Source organism: Astatotilapia calliptera, chromosome 8 (genome assembly GCF_900246225.1).
Source record: "Astatotilapia calliptera chromosome 8, fAstCal1.2, whole genome shotgun sequence".
Taxonomy (NCBI): domain Eukaryota; kingdom Metazoa; phylum Chordata; class Actinopteri; order Cichliformes; family Cichlidae; genus Astatotilapia; species Astatotilapia calliptera.
The window spans coordinates 23,814,041-23,831,131 of NC_039309.1; the positions used below are offsets into that span (position 1 = coordinate 23,814,041).

Consider the following 17,091-nt stretch of genomic DNA (forward strand, 5'->3'; position numbering starts at 1 on the left):
TTATACAGTTCGTTTTCTCTGTCCCATTATGTTCACTTCAGATTTGTTCAGGTTTTATGTGAGTCTATTTTTTTTATTGTGATTTTGATCTTTTGTACTGTCTTCTTCAAACCACGTTCTAACTATTTTGGGGTTATACAAATACAGTTTATTTTTAGACTCGCAGTAATATCTGATTGTAACCGAAACACTGACACGCTTTTTATATGTAGTCACGTAAGAGTAAAATGTATTTCATGGAAAATGCAAATGAAGGCACGTGCTGTCGTTCGTGGATGAAAATTGATGGTTTTGCGACAGTACTGGCAAGTGTCGCAAACGTGTGGGAGGCTTTGAGCTGCTCGTTACGTAGAGGCTGCCGCCTACACTGACCTGGATATCTGTGGCCGAGGAAGGCTCTGCCGACCTCGTTTCATATCAGTGCTTTAGGACTGCGGCACAGCGCGCGGACCTGTTTGCAGCTGCAGGGCCCTCGTGCTGAAGGCTTTGAACAGCAGCGGTGTGTCCGCGAGGACGGACTGTTAGCAGCCTAATGGGCTGGATCGATAACAAGGCCGGGCTGAGGACAGTTATCGTGTCATGTCTGTGTGTCTCTGATCACGCCGCGTGTCCGACTCGCTGCTGCGTGGAACAGGGTCTCTGTGTCGTGCACCTCCGTTTACTCCGACATCAGTATTTACTTCTCTGAAGCAAGGAAGTGGAGCTGGCGGAACTCGGAGAACGTGAGACCGGAAGTTGTGTGACTTGACCGCCATAATAAAAGCCCTAAGAAGTTTTGTTTACGCTTATAAATGGCTTCTGGGGTTAAACAGAGGAGTACAACTGGAACAAAACTACAGCCAACTTGTCATTTGTAAAATAACGTTTAGTCCTTTGCCAGTGCCGTGTATCCCGAATGATCTATCCACGTTGGTCGGCTTTATTTTGGAGTGTGCGAGCGGAAGTCGCCCTTGGCTCTGCGTGCGCTGACACTGGTAGGAAGTGGGATGTGGCCAGGATGTATTTATGCTGCTGTCCGAGATGTGAGAGTCAGTAAATCAGCTCTGCCTTTAGAGCCCGTGTTCCCCGGCGCTCACAGCGGGGGTACGCTCACTGACGCTGCCCGTCAGCGTGGTTCGTGTCAGGGGTCGAAGCAGCGGCCGCAGCCGCTGTGCTGTCCCCGCCTGGACGGCACCGTGCCCGGGAACAGTTTGTTGAATTTGCGCGTGCCTGTAGCCTGAGCTTTACGTAATGACAGCATGTGAATGACACGTTTGGCTTGTGACTTTCTTGCCCAGCACTGCACATCCACGGTTTTAAACACATGTCAAGAACTCAGCCTCAGATGATGATGGAGTCCTCTGTCGCGCTGGCCCACAGCTCCTCCGCGGGTGGGGTGACCTCTCGGCTCCCCGGAGGCGCACCCCCTAAAGAAAAGCCCGGCCAGCCACCCTCAGGGCTCCAGAGCCAGGCTCACCTGAACGGCTGCGTCCCGCTGTCACATCAGGTGGCGGGTCACAAGTATGGAGTGGATAAAGTGGGTAAGTCAGCTGCGGACACGACTCTGATCACCCTGCACTTACAGGTCCTGCCACAGAACCACCTCTGTGCTCGCCTTCGTGTGACTTCATGTTAGCTGGTTATTCAAACGGAGATCTGACTTAATCCTGACAGGTGTTAACGCACCTTTACATGCAGACACTCACTCCTTTGTTTGTCCTCATAGAATCCGCGCTCACCAAAGAAGAGACATCAACTGTTTAGCAGACGTGTGTCTAATGTCCATGTGTGCAAACAGCGAACTTACACACTGGACCTTTTTTCAGTGTTTCCATGATAGGAACACATGTGTCAGTTTCTCTTTGCAGTTCTCTCTGTGCTTTGCAAACGTCGCGCTCTACAGTATCATTTGGAGAGTTCGTTGAAATGCCAAAATTCAGAAAGTTGTCCATCGTCCCGCTTGCTGCAGTGTAGGGGTGAGCGTTATACACTCAAAATTATAGCACAACATTTCAGGAAAACATATTTTCTGTATGTGTGATTAGGGATGGGTATTGATAAGATTTTCACGATTCCGATTCCATTTTCGATTCTGTTTAACGATTCGATTCTTTATCGATTCTCTTTAAAAAAGGAGAACACTAAGGTCGATTAGCTTAGAACTTTGTTTTATATCTTCTCTTTGAACAAGATAGAAATTTAGGAGTAACATGGCCTTACAAACCCAACAGTGAGATCTTAAGAGATCCAGCCTACGGCTCTTCAATGGGGTGTCACAGGGTCCCCAGGAAAAAAAATGTAAATGTAAAATAATAAAATAAATATTCTTCTGTAGCAATAACAAAGTATAACATCAGAATCAGAATCAGAATCAGAATACTTTATTGATCCCTGGGGGAAATTATTTTTTGTTACAGTGCTCCATTTTAAACCAACATTAAGACAAGACAGACAATATGCTAACTAAGAATAGTACAATATATACATATATATACATACATACATACATAAGTCACTTATAAATAAATAGTTGGAAAAGAAACATGTGTAGTTGTAGCAACATAAATTATTCTGTAGCAATTACACAAGAATATCCAGAAATGTCCCTGCCTACAATTAAACACATTCACTTACCGAAAATCATCTGCTGTGGCAAACGGGTGCAAACCTTTGACCACAAACTGAGTCACTGCTCGGTGACATTCGTCTATCCTGGCCTGAAAGGAGACGCTGCCGGTAGACTGCAGCGAGAGCTGCCAGCATCTGAGCCAGACTCTGTCTCATCATGGTCACTAAATGCACAGTAATGGCAGGTTTGTAATAAGACAGATCACGCTAACATAATATGCACTGTTAGTTGATTATTTACCTGCCGCATTAACGGGAGAGGACGTGCAAACGTTACCGCTGCTGCTGGGTTGAGATTCATGAGTCCGGAGCGGAATTAAAAACACGACATTCATTTAAGGTCATCGCGTGTTTTGTGAGCAAATGCTTTTGCATATTCGTAGTGTTTCCTCCCTTAAATGAAACATCCACTTTGCAAGTATTGCAAGTTGTCCTGTTGTCATCCGTTCTCGTAAAGTCTAACCAAACTTTTGAGCGTTTGAGCCGCTTACGCGCCGTGTTTCCTGCCAGGTAAATGACGCTCCGCAACGTGATGACGTCATTCGGGGCGACTGGAATCGATAAGGGAATCGTTTGCAAAAATGGCAAACACTTCCAAGGAATTGAAACAGTGGGAACCGGTTCTCAACAAGAACCGGTTTTCGATACCCATCCCTATGTGTGATACAATGACTGGAGAACACTTTGATGATGGTTGCAGGCAGAAGCATTTATAAGTGTCAGTATCCTCCTTTCCCAGTGACTTACTGTCACCAATGACATATTTCCTAATTTGAAGTATGAATCAAGTTCCCAGCAGGGTCATAGTGCAACAGTAGTGACACAGCGTGAGTCAGCTGTAGACACAAGTGTAGCCTGAGCAGTTTTGTTGTTTTTAGGTGTGCAACTACTGCTGAACACTTCAGCTTGAGCTCGACTCTGAGATACCTGGACTTGTCTTAGTGTTGCCAACACATGGGATTACTTTACCAGTGTTATCAGGGTATGAAAGATGTGTACCTGTAATACTGGAGACACTTTTATATGACACAGTTACAGTCAGACAGAAATGGATGGATTTTGATTAGTTGCCAGCTTAACACGAATCAATATGACTGTTGATAGTATTATTACAAATATATCCAACAGAGTAATTGTAAAGGTGTCCCACAGCCTGTTTCACAGCAATGGTTGTGCAGCGGTCTTTGATCACGTAGGCCACAGGCATCGTACAGCCGCGCTCTGTCCACCTGACGTAGTCGCGTCTTCACAGCTCCATCACTTTGAGATTTTGCTTTAAGACGTTTTTCATGCAGCTGCACGTCTCTTGTCAGTTCAGCTTCTCTCTGTGTTCCTCATTCATCACTCCATATCTGCTGCTGTGTGGTTTCACAATCACCAAATATTTGAGATTGGCTTCTTGCAGCCTGAAACATTGTGCTTGAGAACCTCCTGCTCTGGATGAGTACTGAGAGTACTTTATTTATTTATTTCCTGTAAATCAGACGTTTATCTGTTTATTGGATTATTATTTAGGTACAAGGGGCAAAATCCCATCACTAGATATCAGTACATTGCAGATTGGCAGTGAGTGTATGCTGTCAGTCTGCTGTTTACCTCAGCTGTCAATATGTGTCCACGTCTGTCTGCCCTGAAGGAGGCTGTAAAACTCTGGAGTCAGTGAAAGTGTCCAGCGACAGCGATACTGAGCACTGCTGTTTTTGCAGCTGTTAGCTGACAGTGGCTCTAACATCACTGGAACTCTCATACGATACGAGTGTATTCAAGCTGTTTGTCAGAGGAAGAGTGTGATTCTCAGGACTCAAGCCTGACATAATGTTAGCTCCGAATCAGATGTTGTTGTTTGGCTGCTCACGTTCAGGTGTGTCGGCTCACATGGATGATTTACTGCCAGTCAGTAACTTGTTAATATGGGGAATAAATGAAGATGTTTACGCAGTGATTATGCTGATCAGGCTGGCTGACTCGGATATTTGTTTTAAACAAATAAACAAACAAACGTGTGTGTGTGTGTGTGTGTGTGTGTGTGCGTGCGTATGAACCTCTTTAATCTGAATATTGTTGTGCACTGTCAGTGAGGCAGCAGAGTAACATCGGCGTGTTCGGAGGTCGAGCAGGTCAGCTGCTGATCAGGTCGGTGGTTCGATCCCTGGCCCCGCCAGTCTGCATGTCAAGTATCTTTGGGCAAGTTACCAACCTCAAGAACAGAATGAATATTAACAAAGAGCACTTAAGCTCCAGCTAACGGGCGTAGAAAAGGACTGCTGCGGCTTTTGACAGTTGTAGAACAAGTTGAGCTTGTATAATCTCCTCCCACTGTGTCTTCAGGCCTCTGCTGCTTCTGTGCTGTTGAAGGTGTTTTTGCAAACGATTCCTCTGCCACTGTCCAGGTTTCAGGTCTGAGCTGCTGTGAACACGAACAACACGAAACAGTCTCCATAAGATTCTTCGTCATGACCGGAAATATGTTTGGTTTAAGTGAGGTTTGCATAGACTGTACCACGTGACACACACCCACTGGCTCTGAATTCCCTGAATGCCCTGCCCTATTCTCACAAGCCGACTTAATTGTAGTGAGCCGGAGGGTTAAAAGGACACGTTTGACTGGATGTTTGCATTCTGAATACGTTTTCTTGGCCTGTGTGAAATAGCAGGTCTGTGCACATTTTCTTGATGGTGGTTATTTTCCTCTGTGCAGGAAACAGCCCGTCATTGTCCAAACACAACACATTCCCACCAATAAAATACCAGCAAACTGTAAGAGACTGTGTTTGTGACGTGTCAGAGAGCTCGTATTTGTCATGTGTGTAAATGTGGTGAATCATTAAGTGTTGTACTTTATTTTTCCTCTCTGTGCGTTTCTGTCAAACCTTTGATTTAAGAACTTTATCATAAAGCTCAGTGCTGAATGAATTGTTTATGGTTAAACTGTTAAGGTGTCTTTAAACCGTCGTCTTACTGTGCAGCACCTGGAGCCATCGGCCTTTCACACAGATTATTTTTGTAAGTTTCCACTTTCAGTGCCGTCTTTTGTGTTTCTTGCAGGTATTTTGCAGCATCCAGATGGAACAGTCCTCAAACAGCTTCAGCCTCCACCCAGAGGTCCACGAGAGATGCAGTTTTACAGCATGGTACACACACACACACACACACACACACACACACACACACACTGTACCGGGTCACATGGTCTCTTTGAAAATGGCCCAAAAAATAAAAACAACATTTATGTCTCAAAATATTGTTTTTAAACTTTGTGTGCTATGCTTTCAAAATAAAACTGGGATATTTTAAGGAGATTAGCAGTAAACATGTTTCTGGTGATAAAGTTAACAGACTTATAAATGCTGCTGAGTAAGTACATGAAGGGCATTAACAGCCTTGTTTTGCACCTCTGCTGTCACAGAGGACGCAGGTTTACAGCGTGAGTCACAGACGAGCACCAGAGTAGCCTGGGCAGTTTTTTGTTTGCTTGGTTTTTTCCCTCCTATATTTCAAGTGTAACTTAGGCTACGTTCACTCTGCAAGTCTTGATGCTCAATTCCGAATTTTTGATCAAATCCGATGTTTTTGTCTGCTCGTTCACACTACAAATAAAATGTGACAGCAAACGCGCTCTAGTGTGAACGCTCAAGCGCCCGCATGCGCAAAAGAAGACGTCACACACAGCGCGCTCTGTTTAGACCCAGAGCAACAGTATTGTTTGACTGACGGCCTCAATATAAAGACTTCGGACTTCACGTTTCCCAGTTTTTGCTTTAAGTTATTTTGTTATTGACATAATAATGTAGATAACCTAATAATGATCCTTGTTGCTGTTTCAGAGGAGCGCTGCTTCAAAGGATAGCTGCAGATTTCTGTCAGAATCTGCAGATTATACAGAACAAATAAAATGTTCACGTTGTTCCCAACAGTTTCACTGGAGGGCCAGGAAGGTTCGCGATGTCTTCTCCGGCGCTGATAGTTGGCGTCTGTCTTGTGTCAGTGACGTAAAAGACGGATTTAATGCGACGTGACCATCAAGCAGCAGTCGCTTTCTGAAACACCAGATATGCGTCGGATTCAGCACCACATACGAAAGTGACCCAGATCGGATTTGAAAATATCGGATTTGTGCCGTTCACACTGTCACCATGATGGATATGAGTCGCAGAGGGTCAGAAAAGTCTGATTTGATGCGCTTTCACCTGCAGTGTGAACGTAGCCTTTATGACTTCACACTTGAACTCAACCTTGTGACCTTCAGAAGCTGCACGATGCTGTCTCACAATAAAGCTGAAATATGTTCTACCCAGGCTGTTGGATCTCGGGTGGAGCTGTTTAACCAGCTGCTTAAAGTTCCCCCGGGGTCACCGGGTCAGATGTAGCTCGTGGTCAGTTGAGCCGGTGTTGGATGGATGAAGAATTATCAGTACAGGCAGCCACAGTGAGCTGCTTCACTGTTTTCTTTAGAGCTGTGTCAGGACGGAGTCTGAGGCTAACGTGTGGCTGTCGTTTGACGGGATCCCAGCAGCAGGCCCACACTGACCAGCATCGCTCCCAGTTTCCAAAACTTTACTGAGCTCAGGAGGCAGTGTCATCAAACACATGCTTGCTCTCTGTTTTTTAAACAGTCCCAGTATCAACAGATGTAGCCACCCTTCGCTTCCAGTACACTGACCTCTTTGCACTTACTATAAAGAGCCTGAATATTATTTTCGTCGTGGGAGGCACTAATACCAAAGAAGATTGTTCAGTTCTTTGCTGCACCGTCTTCCTTTTCTTCATGCCGTCCTGAGAGATGATTTTAGTTACTGTAAAAGCTTTGGCAGGTACTTATTCACATAGAGATAAACCATCGTATGGCATTCTGTCCTAGGTTTATGCAGAGGACTGCTGCGATCCCTGTCTTCTCGAGCTCCAGACTTATCTGCCCAGATACTACGGCACCTGGTCCTCTCCTGACAGGCCCAACGGTAAGGCCGTACTGTGGCATCACACAGACAACAGCTAGCATTAGCCGCTACGGACAAAAGACAAAAAAAGCTAATAGTGAGTTTAACTGTCTCCTCTCTGCACACACTGTTTACCTGCGTGTAAGCAAAGATGTCTCAGATCAGCAAACAGAAACCTGAGAGCTTCGGACCCAGTGTACGCTGGGACCTCCAGCTCCAAATACCAGTACAGACACTGACATTTTACTGTAACAGGAAACGGTCAGTCTCTCAGTAAGGATCTGTAGCTGTCCGCAGAGTCAAAGAGAAAACCACTGTATGTTAGAGCCTCGATGAGAGCTGTGAAAGCTTCAGCACGTGATTCGTGTTCATCCTGGTGCATCCAGATGTGATTGTTGGTGTAGGTGTTGCACTGCGGGTGTGTCTTCATATCATTGTATTCTTACATGAGGTAGATTTTTTAAAATAAAACTCACGCTGATATGCCAACAAGCTCCGTGAACGTTCAGCATTTCACCAACAATCAGACAAAACGAGACAAACTAACAGCTTCTGTTGTGACTGACAGACCTGTACCTGAAGCTGGAGGATGTGACTCGTCACTTCATCAAACCCTGTATCATGGATGTGAAGCTGGGCCAGCGGAGCTATGATCCGTACGCCTCACAGGAGAAACGGGAACAGCAGATCAGAAAATACCCGCTGATGGAGGAGATCGGGTTCCTGGTGCTTGGCTTGAGGGTGAGTTTGAGTCATGGTGCTGTGACAGTAAAAGCACGCACAGGCCTGCAGATCAGTCGGTGTGAAAAGTCCAAATGCAGAGTCTTTGTGTGACGAGCCAAATATCCCCCCGAGTGTTTCTGTAGGAGTTAAGAAGGTGAGTAGAAGGTGCAGTCGAATATCACTGGTAACTGTGTGAGCACCTCTCTGAAAGCAGTTTGTGGAGGAGAAACATCAGCAGTGATCTTAGAGAAGCAGCTGTTGCTGCCCATCACTCTGGAAACACCGAGAGAGAACGTTTGGTAATGAGAGGAAACAGCTGCCAGTCGGAGTGGAGGCCCCGGCAAGTTCACCCCAACATCAGTGCACTGCTCCAAAAACCCAAGAGCAACATGGCTGCCATCAGACCTCAGTCAGCATGTTAAATGCTGACATTCATGACAGTGCAGTTGGAAAACGACCAACGCCGCTGTCAGCACGCCGGTGGAGGGAGGACGATGGGCTTGTTCTGCAGGCTGTGGGTCTAATGTGTTGACTGATCTTATGACTCGCACATGTTTCAGTGTCTTTCGTGTCAGAGAAGCTGAAGGTGCTTAGTATGTAAAATGCAACTGTGCATTGACTCGGCTGTAAAAGTTGCATCTTTTTACCAGCACGTTTAGACACCTTTGCTAGTTACATCTGCTAAGACGGCTGCTTGCATGCAAACAAAGAACGTGCATGTAGAAAGGCTGGTGTTGGTTCCAACACAGACTCGCATCTTTATTTTCACAGTATTAGTAAAGCTGATGTCTGCAGGAGGAAATATCTTTGCTGCACAGGGTCACAAATCACTACAATCAGGAAAACGAGTAACGTTTGTCCTGAGAAATGCCGTGGAGTGGACCTGGAAATGGGTTAATCTTTAACCCTGTAATAAATCAGCTGAACAGTGCGTGGCGCTTCCATGTGCATGCACACACAGTCACACCCACTGTCCACACCAAACCAACAGATAAGAGGAACGACAGAGACAGCTTATCTGTTTGAAAGAGAGTCACATAGCGAAACCTTTATCAGGTCGATCAGTTTCCATTACAACTTGTCATCGTCATCATCCGCAGTAGGAGTGCTGGTTAGGGCTAGAGTGTGATAGTGATACAGCCAGCGTTGGGCTTCATGCTCACTCTGATACTGTCCTTTGTTTGTCTTTGAACAGATGTTTAAAAGCATTCATCTGAATGTGCCACACCGCTGAGCTCTGACTCCAGGACTGCATTCAGTGTTTCCACACCTCCAGCTTCTTTGCTGTGGTGTGAATGTGTTGATGATCTTTGCAAACTTGTTTTCACTTCTCCTCTTATTGGTGTGATGTGTCTGGGTCAAAGGCCAGAGAGCCATGAAGTGCAAAGGCCGCCAAACAAGTTTCTAGTGAAGAGCCCACTTGTTCTGTGTCTGGGGCTAATCTGAGGTGAGCATAAAGTACAGAGGCTCATGTAGACTGAACTAATGGTGACACGAAGGTTGGATTTTGGGGCTTTTCCCCAAACTTTCTATTTAGCACTCTTTAACCCTGTAACACCAGCTCTGTCACATTAGATACATTTTCTCCCCTTTGCTTCTGTCTGTTTAAGATCAAATGTAGCAAAAATGAGACGCACACACATACAGAGATAGGGCTGCTCAATTAATCAAATTTTAATCACGATTACGATCTGGGCTTTCAACGATCATTAAAAATGACTGAGCCGATTATTAGCCCCTCCCTAATTTATCCGCGACACCTTAAAGGCCGGTCTGTGAAAATATTGTCGGGCATAAACCGGTCCGTGGCGCAAAAAAGGTTGGAGACCGCTGATTAAGAGGACCCGAGGGAAGCTCGGAAAGCTAAGCAGAAGTTATTTGGAGAGGAGAGTGACTGCCGCTGGTTGAAAAGAGAGGTAAAAAAAAAAACAAACTTCAGTGGTGTTGCACACTATTTTATATTATTTTTTTAAAGTCATTGTTAACCCTTTAAAGCCGGTCAGAGCAGCACGCTCTGTTTTGCGTAACTATTTTTAAATCCCTGTAGAACCTGAACCGTGTAAGCTAGCGCAATAATTTGTTTTGCATATGAAACCGGAGGAGTTGTACTTACATCTGATGCCATCAGCTTGTCCTCGGTCACGGTTTCCTTCCACATAAAGCTTTGCAAAAATTGCATAAAAAGCGCTTGCAGGAACAAAAACATAATATTCCAGAAACACGCTTTGCCGTTCCTATCACTTCCCACAGTGAAATGATGCACCTGCTGTTTTCTTTGCAAATTTGCATCATAGGATTGTTTTTTGTTTTTCCTGCAGTATATAAAAATTGCTGTATCTCCAAAATAAAACTATGAAGACACTCAAAATAAATTTCCTGTGGTGGGAAACTATTTTTTGCAACTTTATTGTATTTAAAGTTTTGAGGGATAAACCTCTTAAATTTCTCCAAGTAGAAATATATGTAAACAAAACAAAAGCGATTTTCAATTTTTTTTTGTAGTTTATTGCACTTTTTTGCAATTTATGTAATTACTATGCACTTAATGCATACATATTATTAAAATATGGGCTATAACAGTTGTATTGATGTATAGCAACTTGAAATGCTCCCACAAATGGCACTACAGCATGTAAAAAAAATAATATAAGCTCTGGTGGACTTGGTTCTATAGTAGGTCTTAAAGGGTTAAATAAATATCGTCAAATAATCGTGATCTCAATTTCAGTGAAAATAATCGTGATTATCATTTTTGCCATAATCGAGCAGCCCTATACAGAGATGTAAAAAAATGAAATCCCTGTGCGTGATCCTCTGCCAGAGGCCTGGGAGCTTTAGGGTCCTGTGCAGTATCTTTGCTGTTTCTAGGACTGCGTCCTTCATGGTGGAGATCTCAGATGTCGTTCCTCGGATCTGTTGAAGGTCTGGTCCTCATCACCCAATGCAGATCTCGGTAACCAGGGCGACATTTGAGCCGCTATGGCTTCAGTTATGTCTCGCTCACAGTGGATACAGACGGCCGGTCGGTTTACAGGGTGAGAGAGGTTGCGGTATGAAAGAGGGGAAGGATACGTGTGATTCAGTGCTGAGACGTCATGAATGTGTTTTGCAGAAATGAGTAATAAGTTTCTAGATGATGTGAAGAGTGTTTAGCATCGACCGATGGGCTGACGGAGCAGCAGCTTTATAGCTCCACACCCTTTGTAAACGGCTCATAAAATGTGATGTCTGCATGTGGACTTTAGCTGAGTGCTCAGTGTTTATCATGTGGTGTCTGCAGAGAAGGCTTCTGTACAGAACAATGGGACACTGCACAGCAAACATGTCCCAGGGAGCCAAAGAAACCTGTTTGTGTTGGTCTAAAGTATGAGGCTACGCATGTTTTACTGAGGTCAGTTAAACAAACATGTTTGCAGTGTCCATGTGAGTGTATGAGTATCACATGCACTGCCATTTATATAGTTCTTTTCTAATATTACTGAACACTGCAAGAGCAGTTTCCATCATACAGCCCAGTTTGATCTTAGGTGGGCCGGACCAGTGAGAAGCTCCACACATAATAGATATTTTTTAATATAAGAAAAAGAATATGTCTCGGTTTATTTTGGTAAGTAAATGAAAGAAATCTGTCAGCACCACTCTTTAGGCTTAAACTGTAAGTAATAAAAGTGTAAACTTTAGATAACATTATTTATGCCCGAACTGGAGATTCATTCTGGAATTACAGAAATCTAATTCCTAATGGCTCTGGTGTAATATGAATGGGGAAGGTCTGGAGTAGGGATACAGATGTTGCTTGAACCCATGTTGGCCCCGCCCACTAATATTCAGGTTGAAATGGGGAACACGGCTAACGAGGAAAGGCAATAAATAATTCACCACAGCTCATTCTCCCAAACGTTAAACTTCGGTTAGAGCAATAACAACAGCGTGTTCACAGGACTGAACGTTGGACTTCATCACCAAACGTCATGTCTGTGTGTAGGTTGTTGTACTGCCCTCTGCTGGTGACAAACACCTTAGTGCAGCTTTAAACCAAACACTGATTATTCAGTAAAAATAAAGTTCTATTGTAAAAGCAAAAAGGTTTAAAAATGCTAATCTGGGAAACATTTTACAATAACATCACACTAGTTACACCGTGTACAGTAGGGCTGCAACGATACACAAAATTCACGGTTTGATATTTTTTCGATACAAAAAAATGTTCGTGCCTTTTTAATTTGTCATTTATTAAAATTATAAATATATATTTTAACTCAAAAGTACAGTTTTTAAATTTAATGTTGCTGAAACAAAGTAATAAAAAAATAAATCTATCTGATGGAGAAATCACTCATCTTTGGAAAAGAGAGTTTATTACAGAGAAATGTCTCTTTCAAAATAAAAGCTCTACTATCCGCTTCTTCTGGGCTATATTCTCAGCAGCATATTAAACATATCAGGTCCCCATAAGGAGAATCCTGTGCTAATGGCTGTCTAAATGACTCGGGTAAAGTTTGTAGCATGCGTGCTTGTTGTTTTTGTCTGCTTCCACTTGTCTTTGCACTAGGATGTCGGAGTAAATGTGCAGTCATATTCGTTGTGTTCCCACTAGTGCTGTCAGCCTTAATCTGAAATGACGTTAACGCCATAACACGGCAAATCTCCGTTAACGAGCTACCACGGATCGCCCCGTGCGTGGGGCTGGACGTCCAACACGCTAACGAGCTAACTGCGCTAACACACTAGCTCCCACCCATGTAATTGAGCATTGCGTGGCACATCCAACATACTGTTTTAATTTAGTCCATGACGCGCTTACCTTCAGGGTCATACATCACATGAAAACCAAAATAATTCCAAACGTCAGATCTGAATGAGGGTGGGGGAGGTTCAGTTTGCCATGTTGCAACGAGCTTAGCTTCTGTCTCGCTAGCTTGCCCTGCGCTCAGTGAATCTGCGTTCGACTACTCCGCCTAGGCTGCACTGTCGAGCGCAGATCCACTGAGCGCTCCACACAGACAGCATCGTCAGAAGGAAAGTTGATAAAATAAATTAAAACTTTTGTATTGTTCGATACATATGTGTACCGAACCGAAAGCTCTGTATCGAACGGTTCAATATCCATACGAGTATCGTTGCAACCCTTGTGTACAGTTATCACTGCTGGTAATCGTCACAGTCATAATCATATGAGTGTTTATGAAAGCCATACTATGGAGGAGTAATGCTGTATAAATGATAAATTAAGCTTTTTCTAATACCTTAGTAATGCTAAAGTTAGAGTGCTCTCTATAGACTGATTCTAAATGCTGTAAACATTCATCAGCATTACAGTGGCGCTGTATGCTACTGACAGGAGCGGTGTGGGTCTGCATCATCACGATCTGCTACCATCAGAGGTTAGCGCACTGATCTGAGGGCGTTCCTGTCTACTTCAGTTGTTTACGTAGAGAGGATGCTGCTGTTTGCTGATCACTCTCTTCCTGATGACGGAAACAGAAGACAGCATGTCTTATTATGCTAAAATAATCTCTGACAGTTGATTCAGTTAGCTTGGCTCTAAATGCATTTTGAGGGTTGTTTTTAATTTGTGGAATCTTTGTCATGGCTGTCTTGATTTTTAGATTGTAGTGAATCCCCTTATAGTTCATGATCATGGGATTGCAGACGTAAAAGGCTCCCAGCATGCATTGCATGGGTTTGTGGACAGAAATGTCAGTCTGAAAGAGCTGCTCAGTGTTTGAGTCGCGGCTCTGAAGCTGTGTCGGTATGTAACTCTGCATTCAGCACATTAACAGAAGCGTCTGAGCTCGAACCACTGCTGCAGAGTTACACGCACGCACACACATTTGTGTAGTTCTGGGCCACTAGGTGGAGGCAGCCTTCAGGTCCCGTTCTCTCATTGGCCCACTGTCTTCAATCAGTTTGAAATCCATCACAAAGTCCTGACCGATCAGGCCTCGTCACAGCTCACAGATGTTGTTGTGCCGTCTCAGCAGGAAATCCAGGAACATTCTGGTTTGCTGCCAGCTGCTGAATAAGTGACTCTGAGAACAGTGACACTGTGTTTCAAACCAAAACTAATGCAGACGTTTGTTTTAATGTGAGATTTTCTTGTATTCTCAGGTGTACAAGGTGTGCACGGACACTTTCGACTCCTATGATCAGCATTATGGAAGAGGATTGGTTAAGGACACTCTTAAAGATGGTATGTATGTGTGTGAGACTGTATGTTTGATGAAATTTAAACAGGGCCTTTACTCCTCCACGCAGCATGTCCTGAAGCCCATATCATGCTGTAGTTTGTTGAACATGACATTGAATGCTCCTCCACATTCACCCGATCTCAGTGCTGGGATGTGGACGCTGTGTGAGTCTGTGCCAGTCAAAGGCAGGTCTGAAGGAACAAAGGGGCTCCAGCCTGATATTGTTAAACCTCGTTTGTGTCTCTCTCATTTCTTCCTGGAACCTTGTTAAGATTCAAACATGCAAAATAGGATTTTGTACCATTTTTCAGCTGATGTGAAACTTCTGATCGGGCCTGTGTTAGCATGGTGTACATATCAGTGTGCAGCGTGATTACAGTAATGTGTTACAGTGGCACACATAGTGGAGACACAGGCTGCGCTTGAGTTATTGTGTGTTATTGTTATTATTATTGGTGTTATTGTTTTTGAACGTCTTCTCCTGTCCACCAGGCTTGTCTAAATTCTTCCATAATGGAGTTAGCCTGAGGAAGGACGCCGTGGCGGCGAGCATCCGCAGAGTGCAGCGGATCCTTCGCTGGTTCGAGTCCCAGCACCAGCTGACTTTCTATGCCAGCTCCCTTCTGTTTGTCTACGAGGGCCTGCCCTCCTCTGTCTCTTCATCCTCCCTGTCGTCCCTCCTCAGCAGTCCATCCATCAGCCCCACTGTGATGTTAAAAACACCCACGTCTTTGTCATCAGGTGAAGGCGGCACAGAGCGGAAAGTCCGACAGGGAAAGCTGGGGCAAGGAGAGGAAGTGGCCGAGTACAACAACAACAACATCCAGGTGGCAGAGCACTGGGACTACAGCCTGGACGCTGTTTATTCCAATCGCAGGAAAGGTGAGGACGGTCACAGGGGAGACGGTGGTGCTGTGAGCGCCGTGTCTGGAGACGGCGTCTCAGCACCGGGTGAGGAGGACAACTCTGCATGGAAACAGTCGCGTGAGCTGCAACGACCACCTAATGGGAACGGAAACAAATCCCAACTGCAAGAGAAGGATGTGGACAGAGAGGACGGCAGGAGGAGCGGGGAGGAGGCGGAGGACCGAGGAGGCGACGAAACGGAGAGCGGCGCAGGAGACGTGGAGGTCAGGATGATCGACTTTGCTCATGTTTTCCCGAGTGAGAGCCAGGATCACGGCTACATCTACGGCCTGAAGCGCCTGCTGACGGTGCTGGAGCAGATCCTGTGTGATGCAGCGTAGAGCTCGCTCAAACAAACCCCGCCTCCTGCTGAAACGACGAAGCATCATCTCACCTGACTGTGTGTGTGCAGTGGAGGCGACTGGGCAGCTGTGTTCAGCACGACATGCACTAACCAACCCATGAAGGCATTAGGACCTCACACGCCGCGTCTGCAGCTCACTGATGCTCACACAGGGTCACCTGACCTCAGCGATCAGTGGTTTGAGTATCTGATGCCACGGCCAGTGAAACTGTGACGGCACGTAGTGTAAAAGGATGGGAAGGTGTCGACCGTACCTCTGATAACGCTGGCTCTGCGGTGTCTCGCTTTCAAGAGCGAGCTGCAGACCACAGATCCACCCACCACCTCAGTCCTGATGTTTCCGGGCAGCTGTGCAGACGGAGGGATTTTGTTGTTCCTGGATTCACAGGGTCAGGATTGTGGTGACTTCTATGCAGTCTGTCTGTAAACTACCTAAAGCTCCACTGCTCATGCTGACACTTCCTGATCATCTTATCATTCACAGGGCTTAACTGGATTCATTTATGTTTACAGTGTGGCGTCAGATTCCTAAACCAGGGCTGGAAAGCAGACGTGAGTCAGGGATGAGGCGGGCCTGCTCCACCGTTGTTGTTCATACCACTGTCTAAACATGTCTAACTCAGGTATTTACTGTAAGAAACAGCTTAATGTTAGTGCCACCGTGCTCCTCATCCCGTCTCAGCCATGGCTTGTTTGATCTTGGACACGATTTAGCTCATCGATGTCGACCTCGGCGTTGACCTGTCGTCTTTCACCGTGGCTGCTTCTGTCCTCGTAAACGTCGAGCTGCCATATCATCCTTCCAGACGCCCGTCTGCTTTTCTCTACATTTGGATTTGTCGTGATGACTCCAGTGCCATTGTTCTGTTGTTAGCTTAGGTCAGTGATTTTAAGTTGATCGTGTGAGGAATTCATTTCTAACTGGGTAACAATTGGAAAATCAGCCATTATAACTGTGAAGGGATCGTGTGTGTGTGTGTGTGTGTGTGTGTGTGTGTGTGTGTGTGTGTGTGTGTGTGTGTGTGTGTGTGGCTGGCTGGCTGGCTGGCTGGCTGGCTGGCTGGCTGGCTGGCTGGCTGGCTGGCTGGCTGGCTGGCTGGCTGGCTGGCTGGTAGAAGGGACGTGCTGCACTGATTAATACACGATGTGCTTGTGGTATAAGCTGAGATGATTCCCTAAGGATAGTTTTAAGATTGTAGGAAAAAGCTCTGTGCGTGATCCCAACTCGTTCTTACACGACTCTCAGCTGAGGGCAGCTTTGTGTTTGTTAGTGCTTTGGTAGGATGGAGCCTGCTGCAGACGACTGTATCACACCAAGTTCAGGCCCCAAAGCTGCTCCGGGTTTTCTTGCAGTCCTTGGTCTTGG

The 17,091-nt window shown here is 45.3% G+C and overlaps 1 protein-coding gene across 1 annotated transcript; it reads left to right on the forward strand.

Moving 5' to 3' along the window:
• The first annotated feature begins 289 nt into the window (after positions 1-289).
• On the forward strand, positions 290-16,737 carry ipmkb (inositol polyphosphate multikinase b). Its single transcript, XM_026177498.1, has 6 exons — positions 290-1,520; positions 5,653-5,738; positions 7,466-7,562; positions 8,110-8,282; positions 14,376-14,457; positions 14,948-16,737. The coding sequence occupies exons 1-6, from the start codon at positions 1,304-1,306 to the stop codon at positions 15,700-15,702; spliced, it is 1,410 nt and encodes a 469-aa protein (XP_026033283.1). The 5' UTR covers positions 290-1,303; the 3' UTR covers positions 15,703-16,737.
• Positions 16,738-17,091: the final 354 nt, after the last annotated feature.

Coding starts and splice junctions, on each gene's coding strand:
- ipmkb (XM_026177498.1), top strand. CDS start 1,304: ATGTCAAGAACTCAGCCTCAGATGATGATGGAGTCCTCTGTCGCGCTG. Junction 1,521..5,652: donor GTATGGAGTGGATAAAGTGG/GTAAGTCAGCTG, acceptor TGTTTCTTGCAG/GTATTTTGCAGCATCCAGAT. Junction 14,458..14,947: donor TAAGGACACTCTTAAAGATG/GTATGTATGTGT, acceptor CCTGTCCACCAG/GCTTGTCTAAATTCTTCCAT.